At 42.7% G+C, this 19944-nt stretch overlaps 1 protein-coding gene across 2 annotated transcripts in view; it reads right to left on the bottom strand.

Moving 5' to 3' along the window:
* Positions 1–1470: 1470 nt before the first annotated feature.
* The window catches only part of CHRM3 (cholinergic receptor muscarinic 3), a 123961-nt gene continuing 105487 nt past the window's right edge, over positions 1471–19944 (bottom strand). The window contains exons 2-3 of one of the 2 annotated variants that reach the window (XM_048485594.1): positions 10315–10362; positions 1471–8920 (exon numbers count right to left, since the gene is read on the bottom strand). In XM_048485594.1, coding sequence (XP_048341551.1) covers positions 7111–8901 — 1791 coding nt within the window. In that variant the 5' untranslated portion in view covers positions 8902–8920; positions 10315–10362 and the 3' untranslated portion in view covers positions 1471–7110. The remainder of the gene's footprint in view (positions 8921–10314; positions 10363–19944) is intronic. The other variant, XM_048485602.1, reaches the window with a different exon arrangement.

Below are 19944 nucleotides of genomic sequence, written 5' to 3' on the forward strand. Positions count from 1 at the left end.
CAAAGCTGATGGTTTCAGAATCAAAACAGATATAAGACATCCATGAATAAATCCCCTCTATTTTTTAAAACTTTACATTACAGTCACTCAGGGCACCAGTTTAGTTCAGGGATGAGAAATATATTTTTCATGTTGAGGGAAAAACAAAAAAATATTGTAATAGTTTCTGCATATTTCCTCTACTCAGCCAAAAACACAGTGGAACTCAGATCATGAAAATCTATGGGACAAAGGGTCTTAAAAATAACTCAACAGAGCTTTAATCCATGTATGGTGGCCCATCAGCAACCTGACAATATTCCAAGTCTTTTTATTTAGGAACTGAAAACTCAAATGTGGAGGGATGGCTGTTAAGACCTGGCAGGCAACAGTATCCCATTGCAGTTTCTGGAGCAAACTGAACAGGTCTGTTATTAAGGTGCTCATTCCAGATAGTTTCCCTTTGGTTTTTTAGACTAGATGAAGAAAGTTCAATGCCAAATGACCCCGATATTACAGCAATTACACTGGCTACTGATCCACTCCTGAGCCCAATTCAAGGAGTTTGTTTTGATCTTTAAAGCCTTCATGGGTTGGAACTGGGATATCCGAAGAACTGTCTTTTCCTGTGTGTTCCTTCTGGAGTATTAAAATCACAGGGAGAGGCCCTCCTGACTATCCCATCCATCAAAGAAGCTAGTTTGGTGGGTACATGAAGGAGGGCCTTTTCAGTGGCAGCCCCATGATCATAAAACCACCACACAGGAAGATATGCTTGGCTCCCTCACATTTCACCTTTCGAAGGCAGTTAAGGATGATTTTATTTAGATGCCAATTGATTAAGTTTACTAATAGTGCTGCATTCTGATTTTAAATTTTGGGTTTTTATGCTTTCTATGCATTTTATTTAATGTTCTTTCTAAGCTAACTTCAATTCTGTAAGGAAGAAGGGTGGCTAATAAAATATTTAGATGAAAAAACTAAACATCTTTAATTTTGTTACTGGGTTGAACATTAGCACATGGTTTTGAAGCTTTGTTTTAGATTGGTGGAACTTAGAGTTCTTGGTGATTGCTGTAATTAAAACACTACATTAAGAACATAAGAAAGAGCCTGCTGGATCAGACCAGAGTCCATCTAGTCCAGCACTCTGCTACTTGCAGTGGCCCATACTTGCAGTGGCCCACCAGATGCCTTTGGGAGCTCATTTGCAGGATGTGAAAGCAATGGCCTTCTGCTGCTGCTGCTCCTGAGCACCTGGTATGGTAAGGCATTCGCAATCTCGGATCAAGGAGGATCAAGATTGGTAGCCATAGATCGACTTCTCCTCCATAAATCTTTCCAAGCCCTTTTTAAAGCTATCCAAATTAGTGGCCATCACTACCTCCTGTGGCAGCATATTCCAAACACCAATCACATGTTGCATGAAGAAATGTTTCCTTTTATTAGTCCTAATTCTTCCCCTCAGCATTTTCAGTGTATCCCCCCTGGTTGTAGTATTGTGAGAGAGAAAATTTTCTCTCTGTTGACCTTTTCTACGCCATGCATAAATTTATAGACTTCAATCATATCCCCCCTCAGACGTCTCCTCTCCAAACTAGAGAGTCCCAAATGCTGCAGCCTCATAGGGAAGGTGCTCCAGCCCCTCATTACTGGAAAGTAAGGTCTGTTAGCCCCACCCTCACATTAATCTTGAGCAGTAGCATACTGGGCCTAAATGGTGCACAGGGGCATGACTGCCTCCCCGAGCCACCTCACCTGGCTCCCCACGCCCCCCGGTGTCGCACTTACAGGAGCCAGCAGGAGGCCCAGGGAGGGTGGGGCTTAGGGGGGCACCTGCTGCGGCACCCCAACCTCCCTGCAGGGTGGCTTCTGTCTTCTGGAGGGCAGGAGCCAGTCTGCTGGGAGGCTGCAAGGGTGGGGTCCTGCAGTGAGCAGTCCAGCCAGGCGCCACGACTGCCTGCCCCAAGCCCTGACCCCCGCTTTTCTGCAGCTTGGCCTCTGCCCTTGCCAGGTTGGCTTTTGCCCTCTCCAGGCTGGCTTGCCAGGAGGGCGGGGCGCCACAGCAGGTGGCCCAAGCCCTGTCCCCTGCCCTGAACCCCACCCCTGGCTTCTGCAGGAGCCAGCCTGCTGGGAGGCCAGAAGGGAGGGTGGGGCTCGGTGGCGTGCACCTGGAGAATGGGATACCCAGTGTTCCCATTAGTGGTACACCATTGATCTTGGGCAAATTTGTAAGGAACACCTTGATAAGAGATGTGAGCTGACCTCCCCCTATGGTTCTGTGATCCTGTTTCATTCATTACAAATGCCCATGCTGCTTTGGGAACAGAAGGCAGTACCATTCTCAGATAGCTTCTGCCTCAGAATACCTTTAAAAGAATCTTTGACAAAAAATGTTTAAAGGATGATCGATAAAAGATCTTGCCAGTGTCACTTCAGTTTACAGAATGAGCCTTCAGTTAGTATAGCACTGCTACTTCTTCATTGCCTTCTGTTATACAGCAGTTGCTACATGAACACATATACAAAGTTCCTCCCAGCTCCCCAAAGTAGACATTAATTTGCGTGATTGTATACATGTGTCTTTTCACGTCCTGATTCACGGTGACACCACCAGACAGCACATGACATTTCTTTGGGCTCTTGCCTGGTCAGAAGGGCTGTCATTCAAAATTCAATTAGATTTTGAATGAACACCTTTTGGTAACTGTTACAATTTTACCAGCACAGTCACGGCTACTAATAGTTAATAGAGTGCAAGGGAAAGGAACTATAAGGAACGACAAAAGTTTGTCCATTCATTCATCCTTTGCTCACAACAATTTCCCAAGATGTTTTAGCACACTCATAAGTTTGTTAGAGAAGCTCCTATGTTCTGAGCCAAATTCTGTTGGTAAGGCTATCCTGGAGCCGTATGAGGCCATTCTGCACAGGAGGTTCCTTCTGCTGAGACTGTGATGTTTTAACTGAACCTGTCAGTACCTACTTGGGCCTGGGGTCACTGCTTCAAATATGCACACATACCCATAAAAGAACAAATTCCTACAGAATTGAACTGTGCCATCAAGTAACCTTTGAATATTAGAGTCCCACTAAAATTATAAATGACATTTGCAAGCATCTTCACACATCACATCAAATGGCCAATTCCTGCATGCTTGATCTTGTAGCTATAGTGGTGACAGTTGTTTTCAACAAGGATGCCAGACATTTTTTTTTAAAAAAACACTCTCTCATAATGAAATCAATAGCATGCGAGGCAGTTTGTTTTCTGCTAATCTCTCTGCCTCACATTTGAGAAAAGAAACTGCATTATACTAAGTAGCAAAATATAATATATGCTATAAATATATATATATCTGTGTATACAGATGGTAGTTAAGGTAAATGTAAGCAATGAGGTGTCGTTCAGTTCTTCGAAAACACTTTGGAGTTGTGCCTCACAATGTGCAAGTCAGACCTCCCTAAGGAGCTTGCAAGGAGAAGCACAAACTTGCTTGGCAACAGCATCCTCTCCCATATAAAGACCAGGAGCCTAAGGACTTCAGCTTCTCCTGTCAACCAACAGCATTGCACCCATCAACTTGTTAAAAACTGATAATTCCAGTGGCCAACTGCTAAATTATGATGTGTCTTGTGGGGACCCTATATCAATGCCATGGATCCATGTACATCAAAATCCATGTCTCTTTCTTTGGTCATACATAGTCGGAACTGCATAAGCTTGGAAGGCTATTTTGATCATGGACATGATGGATGAGGAAAGGATTAGTGTTGCCCCACCCCTGCTGCTGCTTCTTTGCTCCAAATTAGTCTTTTTTGAAGCTGCATTGACTGTCCTTTTTAAAAAAGGCATTGTGGCTTTATTCCACATGTTTGCATTCAACATGTAGCTAACCACTGTGAGGATCACAATTTGAGAACCTTTGATATAGTGACTTCCTAAATGTCTTTGGCAAGGTAAAATGGTACAAAGGAAATAAAGCACAACCATATCTACCATTTGTTTGGGGTGTAGATGTTCTTTGCAATGCAATTTGACAGTCATCCTTCCTTTTTCTGTTTCATCCTTACAACAACCCTATAATGGTAGATAAGCTACACACACACACACACACACACACACGCACAGAGTGAGTGAGTGAGTGAGTGAGAGAGAGAGAGAGAGAGAGAGAGAGAGAGAGAGAGATGTCCATTTCGCACAACATGAAAAAGACCTGTGGAATGTAGTAAATTGGGTGGGAAAAATGTTGGAGGGTGCATTTTGAAAATGTTGGAGGGAAGAGAAATGCTATTTAGAGTTTTCGGAATAAAACATTTTGAGGGAAATGTAAAAAAAGAGGCTTCCAAACATCTGGAGGAAAAAGCTGTGTGGAATTCCACCTGGAAACATTTTATATATTAGCTTCAAAATGTTCTGTGTGGTGTGTAATTGGCCACAAAGAGTGATTAGCTCCCTTATTCCTAGCACTCTAACCAAGTCATTCCAGCGATTTAAGCATTTGGCCTTTTGAAATAAAATTCTGAACTTCTGCACCTGCCTTCAGAATACCCATCTTTTTGCTAGAAGGAGTCTTGTGCCTTTGATTATGGTGGCACAGGCAGAAATTCAGTAGGTAAAACCTCCTTTTAAACAGGTTCTCTTTCAAGACAAAAAAGTTTGCCTATGGAACATATGCATGCCATTCAGCTTTTAAAGGCTCTGAGATTCTGTAGAAAGCTGTGGCAATCCTAGCTTATTTCCCAGTTGTGCTTGACAGCTGTCTTCCTTTCAGCCTCCCTACCCAGCTGATCCTGACTATGTGACTTGCTGAGTTCCGATGTGGCCTCTTCTCCAGGCCATCTTAGTAATGTGGCCAGGCTGAGTTAGCAGAGTGCATGAACAACGGGTGGCTTGCCTACAATCTCTCTTTTCAATATACTCTAATACAACCTGCATCCTGAGTTCATTTCTCAAGAACACCTTTATGATTAGTTTTTAAAGGACATTACAGTTGAAGACCAAAGAGCAATATTTATCAACATTTAAATTAAACATTGTGGTGGCATTTATGTATAAATATTTCTTCATATAAACATAACACAAAATTAAATAGCTCAGATACACAGACACCATTTAATATATTTCCACTGTTGTCAAAATCATCTGTAAACACCATCTCACACTGAATACAAAAGCAGCTTTTATACCATCTTTGTGTTCACAACACTGATTCCCCCCTCCACATCCACTTCAGAAAGGAAACTGCAATTTTATTTCATTAAATCTGAGTGTCAGGTCAAAAGGGGGGGGGGGTCGAGGAGCCTATGAAAAAGCTTAGTCTGTTGAAAGCATAATATGCATATAAACTTTTCAAACTGTAAATAAATCTGATCTGAAACAATGCTTTAAAGTACAGTCCTTTCCTGAGGGAAGTCCTGACTTTTATAAAATATCGTATACAGGCACAATCCACTTGGAGTGTCTCCTGTGCAAACATCACTGCAATGAATGGGGATTGCATAAGACGAGCGAGGGGGTGGGTTGTGCCCAGGATCACAGGGACTGACTGTATTATAAATACCAGGAATCAGTGCTCTTGTCTCAACTATAAATATTAAAGCCCTTTTGATATCTTTCTGAGGAAATGCTTAGCTGCTGGAAATAGCAGACTGCCTAACATTAGCTACTGATATTGTTCTGCACAAAGGTGTCCACTAATGACAGTAAAAAAAGGTTGTTTTTTTAATTTTTACAAGCATTTGGAAAAGTGCCCAGATTGTTTGGTTAAAAATACCTAATCACTGCCCTTCCCCTAATCTCTGACACTGCTTTCAAAATGCACAGAAATGCAGACAGTTAATCTGGTCCTGAGAATCTGCTGGCGCAGTCTGCCTAGGAGGCTGCCTTACACCACCAGCTGCAGAAAACCGGCTCATTCAAGAAGCTCTCTTCTCTCCTGCCCCTTGAATAAGTGCATTGGATCAAAACCAAAAGATGACTCCCTGTTAGTGTGTCCTCCCACTCCCCTTTTTAAACCCTTTCAAAGTGCTAAGACCTCATGATCAGCACAGAGATTGCTCAATTTCCAGAGGGCATGGAGAGTTCCAAGGCAACACTGACCATCATTCCATGACATTGTCCTATACAATCCAAATCTGAGAACCAGGATGAGACCATCTCTGACAATCACATTTCATGTTTATTGCAATTCCCAGCATTCTGTGCTCTCAACTGAATTAAAACTCTAATCAGATTCTAATATCTTACGGCACTTATGTGCCACAGTGGCCTGACATCTCTGGTTGAGAAAGAACCAAGCCTGTCTTTAGGATACGTGCATGTATCAAAAATGGGGATGTTGTTAAGTTCCACTGCAAAAACATAGGAATAGTATTTGCCTTTTTCTCTGATCTTCACTGTGGAACATATTTATAGTGTGGGTTTCACCTCTTTAAGGCAAAACCATAAGTTCAGAATACATAAAGACCTGGGAAATAATGTGCAAGGCCCTTTATGCTTCCCACATTCCACAATCAATCCATGTCAAGAAAGACAGGTGTTGTCTTTCCTGGTAAATAAACCACAAGCTTCACGTTGATTAAATGGTTAATTACCTGGGCACCAAGAAAAATTGCTAGCATATCCCATACAGAAAAAAATATAGGAAACTTTGTTGGGACAAGATGTTTTGGGCAACCTATACAGTGTGTAGAACACATATCCCAACTAGTTTTGCTAAGTGCATCCCAACTAGTTTTGTAAGCGTATCCCAATACAGAATTTCAGTTGGAATCTACTGGATTTCTTGGGACTACATGTGCTCACCTGAGATCTCAGAGTGGATTTGCACTTAGAGGATTGTTTGGATCCCTAGCAGCTTTCATAATTTCTATGCAGCTTCTTGGACTTTTGTATGTCAACCTTCTGATGTCTAATAGTCCCATAGTAAAACCTTTGCAGCTTGTTTTTGCTTAATGTGGCTTCAACAGTTACATTAAACACAAAGTATTAAAAGGTTGGATACATACACCAGACTGCTCTTTTCACACCTTGAAGATGAAGTATTTGTCATCAGCTGCAGTAACCTCCCTCCCTCCTATGCTTCAAATCCTTTTAATATTTGTTTCCATTGTTAAAAAAATACTATTCTATGAAGCTTCTCGGGGAATCCGCTTATGGAAAATGACTGACTGTCTTTGCTGGTACTGTTGTTTGCGCCTTTTCCGTTTGTCACACTGACACAGCAGCAACATCTTGAAAGTGGTTCTGAATGTTTTATTACACAGTGCATAGCACATAGGGTTCACTGTGCTGTTGATGTAGCAAAGCCAGTACCCCAAGTTCCAAAAAACTGTAGGAATACAGTGATCACAAAAGGTATTTACTAGGACCATAATATTGTATGGGGTCCAGGTTATAATGAAGGCAAACAAAATGGCACTGAGTGTCTGTGCAGCTTTCTTTTCTTTGATGAGTGACATTCGTTTTCGCTTGGTGATCTGACTTCTTGTCTTCAAGGCAAACTTCTTGGCCAAGGTAGCTTCTTTGAAGGACAAAGGCAGAGCAGTTGGCGGCTTAGTTCCTGTTGAAATGCCGTCAGAAGCCTTTCCCATCTGTTCTGCTGATCCTGATTGACCTGGAAGCTTAGGGAAACTCTTCTGTAAGCTTCCACCATCCTCCATACTCTTTTGTGGATGAAGCTTTTTAGATTTCCTCTCTTTTGACTCTGTGTCCCGCTTCTCTAATTCATCCTCAGACTCATGCATGTCTTCTGATGAAGGTAGTTTTGTGGAGTTGAGGATAGTGCTATGTCCTGGAAGCTTCAGTACAATGGAATAGATGGCTCTGGTCTCTGAGGCAATATCTTCTTCATCGGAAGAGGCAGAGTTCTCAAGAGAAGCATTACCATCATTGTTGTTCCAACTGTCGCTGCTGCTGTGCTCCTGCTCAACCTGATCTGGGCTTGGTTTCCAGCTTTTTGATGTCATCCAGAAATGGCAACCACCATATTTTCTTCTGTTGGAGCGTTTTGTGTTCTGCTGCTGCAACTCATAGCTGCTGCAGCTTCTAGAGCTGCCTGTTTGGTTGACAAAGCGCACCGCCTCAGCTTCGCTGCCAGAGGCCTGGAGTCCTGCTAGCTCTTTGGTACGCTTTTCTGTCTCCTTGTATATCCTCCAGTACAAAATACTCATAATGGTGACAGGCAGATAAAAGGCAGCTATGGCAGTGCCGAAAGTGATGATTGGTTCACTTAGGAACTGGATGTAACATTTGTCCTTCTGAACAGTTCGCTCCCCAACAAAATACTGCCAGAAGAGAATGGCAGGAGCCCAAAGGATGAATGAGATGACCCAAGCTAATCCGATCATCACTCCAGCCCTTCTGGTTGTTCGTTTAGCTCTGTAGGTAAGCGGTCTAGTGATGGAAAAATATCGGTCAAAACTTATGACCAAGAGATTCATGACAGAGGCATTGCTGGCAACATAGTCGATACAGAGCCACAGGTCACAGGCCAGATTTCCCAAAGTCCAGTAACCCATGATGATATACGTGGTGAAAAGATTCATGGAAATAATACCAATAATCAAATCTGCACAAGCAAGACTGAGAAGGAAGTAGTTGTTAACAGTTTTTAGCTGCTTGTTGACTTTAAATGCCACAATCACCAAAATGTTTCCTATGATGGTCACAAGAGATGCAATGCCGGTGAAGAAGCCAATTAAGACAACTTGCCAGACAGCATATCCCCCCAGGGGATCAGGAACAGTTTGGTTGGTGGCTTCCATGGTGGTGAATAAGAAGCTCTCATTAGAGCGGCCATAGTTGCTAGTGTATGATGGAGCGCCATCAAGAAGCTCTGCTCTTTGCAAGTCTTGATTCCAGAAGGAACTCACATTTGAAACCCAGGAAGAAACTGTTGTGTTGTTTGGCAGGACCATCGTGACGTTCTGACATATTCTGGAAAGGGATGGAGACAAAGAAGAAAAAATTAACCTTTCTGCTCCCTCCATCAGATTTATAACTATTCATTATCTACAGATATTTATGTTATCCACATCAGGTTCAGCTTAAGGAGTCAACAAAATTTGATACAGTAATTGATAATAAAAACCTTGCTGTCTAAACTTCATAAAATGATGGATCCTTATTTAATTAACTCCAGGAAATGTATTGATGTATATGGATAATTTACATAGAAATTATTGAGAATGAATGTTAATCTATATATGGTTACTGAAGCAAGCATCAAGATGTCTTGTTAATCCAGTCTTCTAAAAATATGACCAAAAGATTCAACAAAATAATACGTCTGCATATTATTTTTCAGAATCTATTTTAAATATTTTATAAACAATAAAAGAGTAGTTCTTAATAAGCAGCTCTACAAAACTAACCAGAAACAAACCAGTTTAAACTAGTTTAAGTTAATCTATCTGATTGCAAGTGCCACTGAATGGAAACAATTGCTGGATACCAGGAGAAGCAAATCATAATCCAGAAATAAAAGGAACTCTAGAAGGAAAGGAAAACTTTGACTGCAGCAATCAAAGAAAGGTAAGGAATGTGCATATTCATGGAGAAAACTAGGGAAACAGTATAAAGATAAAAAGAAGTGGCTACATTTATTTAGCATTAAAATATGAAGAGCAAATATTGAAAAGGGAAACACAAGGGAAGTTCATGGATGCATATTCATTGTGAATCCTCCCTATGAGGAGAGATTATGCACTTGCTCCTTGAATTCCATACAGACCATGGACCATATATTGTTTTATTGCCCCTGTTAGGAGGAGGTGAGAAAGAAATGTTTGACTCATGTCTATGTTTATAGGATACATCGATCTGACAAATCCTGCTGTGATAAATTATTACAAAATGAGAAAGAAATTATTACCAGACAGGCAGCTAAGTTTTGCCTGTTTGTAAGAAAAGGATGCAAATAATTTGATTAATTTATTATTGTGTTGATTTGGAAATCTCTACATAAATATATTATCTGTGTGGAAACTCTCAGGACAGCAGAGTAATGGGGCAGTAAATTATTTGTCTCTGAGAGAGACGTATAACTGTACTTTAAGTTATTGTAATTTTGTTCTTTTGATATTCTGTTATATCTGAGATTATTAAGTTTTGGTCACTGACTGTAAATAAAGTAAATATTCATTGTGAATCCTGAAACATTCCAAGATCACTTGGGTGAAACAACTTTCACAGATCAAATACTACAGCCAGGGATTTCATTTTCCCTGAAATCACCTCAGATTTAGTGCTTTCCTGTGCAGATTATTGTGATGGAAATAAAAATGGAGGTGGGACACACTGGCAAAGCAGTTAGCTCAAGATATGTTTACCTATGGGTAGAGAAGGAAGGTCTTGAAAAAAATGGATACTGCCATACCCTACAACAAAAATAAAAGAGAATCGCATTAGCCTCACAAATACATAGTTCTCTTTATATATTTCTAGCATATACAATGAATGCAGCTGGGAGAGATGTGGGCTAGTGGTATGTTCACTGGAGTGTACACTAAGTGAATATATCTGTATCAGGCAGGGTAAATCCTTTAAACTGATATGAACTCAATGAATTTTAGAATCCTGACAGGTGATAATTTGATGGTGGGAGAGCAAGAAGACTGGAGAGCAAAACGAACAAGAACTTTTCCAGCAGATTATTAAAATTAGTAGCAACTAAAGGATAAAGTAGAATAGTACTTATTTAAAGGATATTTATTTATTTGTAGGATATGCATAGGGACTAGATTGGTTCACTTTGCAGAACTAATAACAAATATTTGGGTCTTCAGCAACTCCTCAACAACCTAACTAACTACTTAAGATAGCAACATTTTGGGGAACATAAATGGAGAGGTACATTCCAGTTGCACTGTTGTATGAGATTCTGTACCTTAACTCCTGGATCATTCCATTGTTTGGGGTAGCAATAAATTTTAGACAGTACATGAAAATACCTGGTATTTTTCTAACGTTCTACATATTCATTGTACAGTAAAGAGTAACGCCGAACCAGTATCCCTTTTTAAAATATCTTCTTCATTTATTTTTGCAGTTCGTTAATTTATGTGTACCCTGTCCTTTTCTCCAATGGGGACCCAAAGTATGTTATATTATTATTCTCTCTCTCATTTTATTCTAACAACAGCTATATGAGGTTGGTTAAAACTGAGCATGTTACTGCCCCAAAATCATCGGATGAGCTTCCATGGAAAGAGTGGAGATTTGAACTCAGGTTTCCCAGGAACTTTTCCAACACTCATAATCATCACCTCACTGTGCCCATGCAGGGTAAAACACAACTTCTTTTCCTCTATACTCAACCAACAAGATTCCCAGCTGGCATGCTTTGTAAACAGAATGACTTGTAAGTACAATAATGAGATCATGTAATTGCATTGACAAATATTTCTGCTTTTATATAAACCAACAGACATACAATTCTAAGTACATACAGCAAATGGGGAGAGGTGCCTTTCAAGTTACTTTAAATAGAAGAAATCTGCACATATAATAAAAAATACAACACCAATCCTAATTCGAATACATTTCCAAGCCAGGATAAATGTAGACTGGACTTTACAAATGGGCATCTGAACAACTGGGGAGCCAACTATCAGTTATACTTTGCATGATACATTTTGTAGCTCTAGTCTGAAGGCAATCATGCTTATACGGCTGACTTTAAAACTCAACGTGGGAAGTGACAATGATGAGTAAATGCATTTATTTAGCTTTTGATAGGTAATCTGAACAGGTCATCTTAATTCTTGCAAGTGTTTGAAATGAATATGTGATAAGTACATACTTTATTTCAATAGATTATGGATAAATGTAAAAGTCAGGCCTGGTTTAGAACTTCTCATGCACCAAAGAAGTTCTACTTGATCCCACAGTTTACAAAAAATACTGATATTATGCTTTTGAGAACCATGCAGTGTATTACAGTATAGAAATAGGAAAACAATACAAAAGAGAAATGCTATATTTTGTGCAGTTTGCCTATTTAATTTCCCCAAAAAATGTTTTCCACAAAATGGGGGCAACAACTACTGCGGCTTTGCATACATCTTTGCGATATGGCTCATAAATTGCTTAAGAAAAAAAATTGTACCTTGGAGTTAGAACACATATGCCAAAGGTCTAAATTTCAATCTCTGATGTCTTCAGTTTCAAAACCTTCTAAGGTAACAGCCCTTAGAAATATCCATATGTGAGAGTTTAAGGAGCTGTTGCTACTCCGAGGAGACAATATCAAACTAAAAAGATCCATAGTCTGACTTTGTTTAAATCATGTGCTCACATAAACAGTAAAACATTCATAGAGCAGAAACAAATGAAAACAAATGGAAAATGTTTTCAAAGGGAAAGACACACTGAAAGAAATTTAAATGTGGAGCTGTAAAAGCGCCTTGAAACAAAAAGGAATGAAATCTACAGTAGTACTTAACAAAGCCATAACAGATTCACTGCCACCTGCCTTTGGCAACATTTAAAGTCAGTGTTGCTGTGGAATCCATTTGAAATATTTTTGGAATATTTGACTGCTTTCACACTGTAAAGTCACAGTACTTCCTTGCACTTATAAATCTGCACACCCTGTTTTTCTGTTGTCCTCAAAAGGCTCTGGGATACTGTTGCCTTTTAACTAGAATCTACTGTGCCGTCAGGTTTGGGTGGGAGCCCAAACTCAGGACACAAAATTGTAACTACGCATTTTAATATTCAAATTCTGATTTGCCTGTACAACCAGGGTAATGGGTAAGCTTTTGATTTCAGTTGTGCTGAAGTAGTATAAACTTTGCTGGATTTAATCTGCAAGCTGGGGAAAGTTTAATAAATATAAACGGCATATTATGCTAACAGACGTAATAATATTCTCCGGGGGGATTTCTTCAACTCTATGGCCACTTTACTCATTTGACCCTTGCATCCTGTTCCTGCTCCAAGAATAGCTAGACAAAATCCCCTGGCCTTTGGGTTTTTATTCTGTGACCATAACCCAGGTACCATCATTTTGTCTTTCAAGAAATGGCACATACATTGTCAATCTAAAAGGAATGGGAATCCTTGCTGAAAGAAGATTTTCAAAACAACTGTAGATATTTGCCTTCTATTAAGAAGAAGAAAAAGTTTGGATTTATACCCCCCCTCCCCTTTCTCTCCTGTAAGGAGACTCAGAAGGGCTTACAAACTCCTTTCCCTTCCTCTCCCCACAACAGATACTTTGTGAGGTGGGTGGGGCTGAGAGAGTTCTGAGAGAACTGTGACTAGTCCAAGGTCACCCAGTAGGCTTCATGTATAGGAGTGAGGAAACAAACCCACTTTACCAGATAAGAATCCACCGCTCATGCGGAGAAATGGGGAATCAAATCCAGTTCTCCAGATCAGACCACTACACCATGCTGGCTCTCGACTCTTTCACAGGTACATTAACATTGTAATAGACAATGCTGTCACCTAGCGAAAGATTCAAGTGAGGCTTAATCTACCTGCACAGATTGTTTGGTTACAAAAAACCCCAGTCATGTTCTTCAAGGGAGACTCATTTATTAAAATCTGTTAGTCTTTTAGAGTTGTGTTGCTCTGGCATTAATGCTCCAAACATTAGCTAAGTGTGAGATGTCATTTTTTGTTTTAATTTAGTAATACATCTGTGTGAATTATCTGGCAAATTAGTGCATAATTAAATGAATGCAATCTCTATAATCTTATGGTAAACTGATTTTAAGAAAGTAAATCTGCATTAAGCAAAGCTATACGAACTGCAGCCTCAAAGATTACTACTAATAAATTAGGTAGCCAAAAATGCCTATTTTCTCATCAGTTTTGACAATATGATTTCGGTTTGAACCAGAATATATGAAGAGCATGAAACTGACTCATGCAACTAAAAGATATGCTTGACTAACAAATGAATCTAAACTATGAACTACCATCAAATTAAACACATGGATTAAAAAGATATTGGCGCTTTCAAAGGCAGGAGTACATCACATTTCATATTCCGGAAGCTCTGTGACCCATATACCTCATAATTTTTTGAGCAGCTTTGTAGTCGTTCCTAAATGAATGTAATATATTTCAGTGAGGCCATCCAGAAATGAATTTAGTTGTATCACTTTGATTTTGAGTTTATCAACTCACCCTTAAATGAACTGGGGTGTTAAAGGATGTGTGATCTCTTGCATGGCATTATATAGAATATGGCAGTTTTTATTTCCAAATCTTGTTGCTTTTTGCAAATCCAGAAATATAATATAAATAGAGTCACTTCATTCTTTGCCTCCTTTTCATCTGTAGCAGCCAGTTGTATAGTAATGTAACCAAGCTCATCTGGGTTTGGCATCAGTAAACACACTATAAAAAGCTAAAAAGAACTTTATTAAAGAAAAAGAAGGGGGAAAGATATTAAGACCAGGCATGCAGTTTTGGTGATGACAGAGTGCACAGAAAAATAACAAAGCAAACTCGCTGATTACTTACTGAAGTCCTAACATAGCGTAGTAGGTTTTTGAAGCATACACTTTTCAGAGCTTAATACAAGTGTCTTTCCGGCAGGAAGGAGGGGTGGGAGGGGAAAAGAAACTACACTTATAGTGAAAGCTGGCCATAATCTACTGACTCCTCTTGACCAATCACAGGGCTGTCTTCAAAAAAGATAACAGGCAATGAGCAAATTGCCCTCCTCTCAAATGAAATTCTCAGCTAAAGAGCATATTTCAATTAAGTCTGCCTGAGAACATGTGTCTTGTGCTCCTGCACTGTTCGAAAATGAGATTCTGTTTCAGATTATTTATTTATTATGAAACAGAATCAGGAAAAAGCATTTAGACTTCTATTGTCAGAACTAAAGCATAAGCAACAAAACACCCTCCATTATATCCTACGCCATTACCCCATGTCAGACAATACGACCCCTGACTACCAGTTCCCAAGGATGTTTGGTACCCTACCAGTTCCAGGATCCAGGGACAATGCAGCCTTCCCTGGGGTCATAACAACCTACATTCAATAATCTAATGAGCTGATAAGGCACTGCCTGAGAAGTAAAAGTACAAAGTACAACTACAGCAATTAAGATGGAGGGGGGAAAGGAGAGAAAGAGAATCCCATGTCTCAGCCAGGAGATATGTCAGGATCAAACCAGAAATGCGCTGATCATGACAATGTCCTTGAGAGGGACTGATATGGATAGTGGACTGTGCACCAGCAAGAGGCAGAAACTAGTTCAGGCAAGAAAATTCTTTCAAGATTGATACCCTCCTGATACCTCCCTCTTCCACATACAGGGACATTCTGCTATCTATTTTTGCTATCCTTTGATCAAGAAGCTAACCCTGAGCAGGGTAGCTTCACAGCTCTAACTGCGTGCATACAAGTCCTACTGGAACAAACATTACCCACACTTGATGTCAGAGGGGCATTACTGTTTGGTTTACAGTGCACAAGGTACTTCAGATGAAACAATAACCTCTATGTCTGTTTCAAAGGCCCCCCCAAAAGGCAAAGCAATGACATCACAGATCATTTCTAGGTGGATGGTCTGCAATGTAAGAGTAGCTTCTAATATCACTAAAAAGGAGTGTCCACTTCTGATCAGAGCTCATTCCATCAGAGCACAAGTCTCGTCAGCTGCATTCCTCCCCAGAACGACTGGCAGGACATCTGTAAGTCAATGACATGGTCAACTCCTTTAACATTCCTGAGACATTACTCCATCAACATGGACTCTGGGGAGTGAAGCTGCTAATAGGGAGAGAAGTTTGACACTCTCTTGTTACACTCCCACATGGGACTGCACAGAAGACCTGACAATGAAAACAGAGTTGTACTTATCTATTAACTGTTGATCTTTATCATGTAAAGAGACAAGATGGCGACCGTGTCGGAGCTCGGCAGCAGAGCTCCGTTATTAATGGGTTTTTAAAATCCCCTTTGAACTAAACCCGGGGAGTTTCTGTTTATCCACCTATCTGGTACCACTCCAAAAGGAAATTTTGAGTGAGGACGTGGCTTCAGAACATTAAATAACATCAAAGGACGCCAAAGAACGCTATAACCATTACGGGACTACAGGTCTACAACATGAGGCAGCTGTTTCTTGCCGTGCCTTCTGCCTTACACCTTCTGATTTCAGCGCCTGCCTGTGACAGCTGGGCATCCACTTTTGAGGTACAGTCCCGGGAGCCTGCGATAATAACTGCAATAATAACGGGGGTGTTGGTGGCAGAAACCCCCCAATTCTATTTTCGGCCCCCAGAGTCTCTGGAGAGGGCGCAGCAGGAACGGGAATGAGAGCCTCATAGCCGAGGGGGCCGGGAGGGGCAGGAGACGGTTGGAATTACAACGGGGGTGTCGGTGGCAGAGACACCCCTGCATCAAACCCAGCCCCCAGTGTTCCCCTTGGGAGGAGTACGGCCGAATCGGGTCTATTTGAACTGGGAGCCCCGCGTGCGGGCGGTGCTGGGGACGGCTGCGCCGGCGGGACGACCTGAGCCGGTGACGAGGGATTCCGGAGCGGGATCTGAAGAAATTGATCCCGGTGCTACAGAGGCAACGATCTTGCTGGTTAGGCCGACCAGGCCCGATTGTGAGGGCGAGGCCCCGCAAGACGCCTCAGTGATCCGGATGAAGGCAGAGCACTGTGAGCCATATAGACGATCTTCCAAACATCGGAGGTCGGCCGTGGAACATACAGCCAGTGGAATTTTTACAATCCAGCACTATTGATGCTTTTTTGGCCTTCTGAAAAGTCAACTAATTAGGGACGGTGATTTCTGGGCAGGAATTGGCTGTGTGATCTGGGAGGAGTGGCCAGTGGCAGTGGTCCTCCAACCACTGTGCTATTTGCCCATTATCATTATTGTCTTTTTCTTCTGTTCCTTGATTCTATGCACTTTCTGGACTCAAAGACCAACACAGGAACCTTTCCTAGGTGGTGGGAGCCCTAGGTTTGGATTTTCCTGTAGTGACTATAATCTTATGACCACCAGTGACCACCAGAGGGTGCAAGGACATAGAAGTGGTCCCGTGTTCAATCATATATTGTGCCAAGGTGACAGCATTTGGTGAAGTTTGTCTCCCTGTGATGCCTGGACATTGCTATCACTTTTGGCAACATCTATGACTCCTGTTGGTGTGAGCACCAGGAAGTTGTGCTAGTGATACTCAGTTATAGAATCCTAAATGCTGGTACATTGACATCTCCGGCTTTGACTTTATTATGTAGCCAATGTAATTATAAGTGATAGTTAGCTCAGATTTGGGGAGTTGGTTGTTAGATATTGATAGATGCTGATTGTATTTTGTTAAATATTTAATTAAGATTATTGTAGGCTGTTAGCTAGATAGGTTTATTAATGGCGAGCCCGAGCCCACTACAGTGGGGAGCCCTCGCCGGGATGTTAGGTGGGACAAGGGATGGCAGGGATGGGGGGTGCTACCTATGGGTCTAGGGATCCCAGTGTTGGTGGGACGGGGCAAATATGATGGTAGATGGTGGCCATATGAGAGAAGGTGGTTGAGATGCAGACATGCTCGCCCACCTTCTGACCTCCGATCTATCCCAAGGAACGTGGGTGGTAGGGATCAGGGCTACTCTGCTTCGTCACTGGTGTTGATAAATGCCAGGTCCATAAATAATAAGACCGCTGTTCTCCGAGAATATCTCGGAGATCTACAGATGGACCTGGCTTGCATTACCGAAACCTGGGTGCGAGAAGGGGAGACCGTTGCCTTGGGTGAGGTCTCCCCACTGGGTTTCGCGTGCCTCCACTGGTCACGAACACAGGGCCGGGGGGGTGGAGTGGCAATGTTCATCCAGGATACTATCCCCTTCAGGGCTGTCCCTGTCCCAGAGATTGTGGGTCTGGAATGTGTTGGCCTGGAGTGGTTGGCCTCGGAGAGGTTGGCTGTCCTCCTGGTGTACCGGTCGCCTAGCGCACCGGGGGACGGCCTGCTGCGGTTGCTGGAGGTGGTGGCTGACTGGGCGTTGCGGTTCCCCAGACTTATTGTCCTGGGTGACTTCAACGTCCATGTCGACACCGCCTCGTGTACAGTAGTTGCGGACCTAGTGTCATCCATGGAGACGCTGGGCCTCTCCTTGGTAATTTATTTATTTATTTATATTTTAGATTTATAGGCCGCCTCTTCCCCGGAGGGCTCGAGGCGGCTCAACAACATGGCTGTTATTAACAGCAACTCAACAACATAACTTAAACATTAAAACTCCGGCAGCAGTTACATATAATTTAAACGATCCAAGCCATTCAACAGTATAAAACAGTTCAGACAGGCGCCCGTTCCTAAGGCTAAAAGCGAGGGAAAAGATGAAAGAAGGAAGGGAGGGAACAGGTGGGCCCAGATGGAGTCATAGCAGGCCCAACCAAGATGACAAAGATGAAAATTCGGCAGCATTTCAATGGGGGGCAGTAGAACCGCGGCCAGCCTCTCCAAAGGCCCGGTGGAATAATTCTGTCTTACAGGCCCTGCGGAACTCGCCAAGATCCTGCAGGGCCCGGACTGGCCCCACTCATCTGGTCCCACTCATGAGGCCGGGCATACACTAGACCTAGTCTTTGGGTCGGGAGTTGATATGGTCATATCCTCTATTGATAGAGTGCCATGGTCTGACCATTATGCTCTGAAGGTCCGGATGGATGTGCCACGACAACCCTGTCTAGGCGACGGGCGGATTTATGCCCGCCCGCGGAGACTTATGGATCCGATTGGATTCCTGAATGCTCTGCGGGACCCTGAACCTACCGGCACCCTCGATGGCCAAGTGGAAGACTGGAACTCCCGCCTTTCCAATGCCATCGAGGCTATTGCTCCCTGGCGCCCTCTGCGCCCCCGGTCGCGGCTGGCTCCTTGGTACACTGAGGAGCTACGCCATATGAAACGGGAGCTCAGACGGCTAGAGCGAGTGTGGAGGAAATCTCGTGACGAGGCCACACGAACATCTTATAGGACGTTTATGAAGGCCTATGAGATGGCGACGAAGGAGGCGAAGAGGACGTTCTTCTCCTCCTCTCTTGCATTTGCTAGCTCCCGCCCAGCACAATTATTTCGCATTATTCGGTCGCTCACCTCATTGTCTGAGGGCTCTACAAATCATCAATTGGCTATTAGCTGTGAGGCATTTATGAGCTTTTTTGCGGATAAAGTCGCGTCGCTCCGCCAGGACCTTCCCTCCACCTTAGAGACAATAAATGAACTGGAGGCTCCCTTGCCGTCTTCTGACGTTTGTTTGACCCAGTTTTCCCTGCTCTCTGAAGCTGCTGTCGACAGGGTCCTGGCTGCTGTTAGACCTACTACCTGTCCTCTGGATCCGTGCCCCTCCTGGCTTATTAAAGCTTGCCGGGCGGAGCTACGACCCCACCTGTTGAATATCATTAACAGCTCCCTTGAGCAAGGAGTTTTTCCGGGTGGGTTGAAGGAGGCAGTGGTCCGCCCACTCTTAAAAAGACCATCATTAGATCCTGGAGATCTGGCCAATTACTGCCCCGTTTCGAATCTTTCGTTTCTGGGGAAGGTAATTGAGAGAGTGGTGTTGGAGCAGCTTCAGGGCTTTCTGGAGGACACATCGGCCTTCGATCCCTTCCAGTCCGGCTTCCGTGCTGGGCATGGGACGGAGACTGTTCTTGTCACCATCACGGATATGCTCCGTATGCAACTTGACCGGGGCGGATCGGCGCTGCTGGTGTTGTTAGATCTTACCGCAGCGTTTGATGTGGTCGACCACGATCTTTTGACCCACCGCCTGGCCGCTTCTGGGGTGCAGGGCACTGTCCTTCAGTGGATTGCCTCGTTCCTCCGGGACCGGACCCAGCAAGTGTGGTGTGGGGACCAAGCCTCCCAAAGGTGCCCACTTCAGTGTGGTGTGCCCCAGGGAGCGCTGCTGTCCCCGCTATTATTTAACATCTATATGCGGCCCCTTGCTCAGTTGGTACAGAGCTTTGGGC

The sequence above is a fragment of the Sphaerodactylus townsendi genome, linkage group LG01 (assembly GCF_021028975.2).
Source record: "Sphaerodactylus townsendi isolate TG3544 linkage group LG01, MPM_Stown_v2.3, whole genome shotgun sequence".
NCBI classification, from domain to species: Eukaryota; Metazoa; Chordata; class Lepidosauria; order Squamata; family Sphaerodactylidae; genus Sphaerodactylus; species Sphaerodactylus townsendi.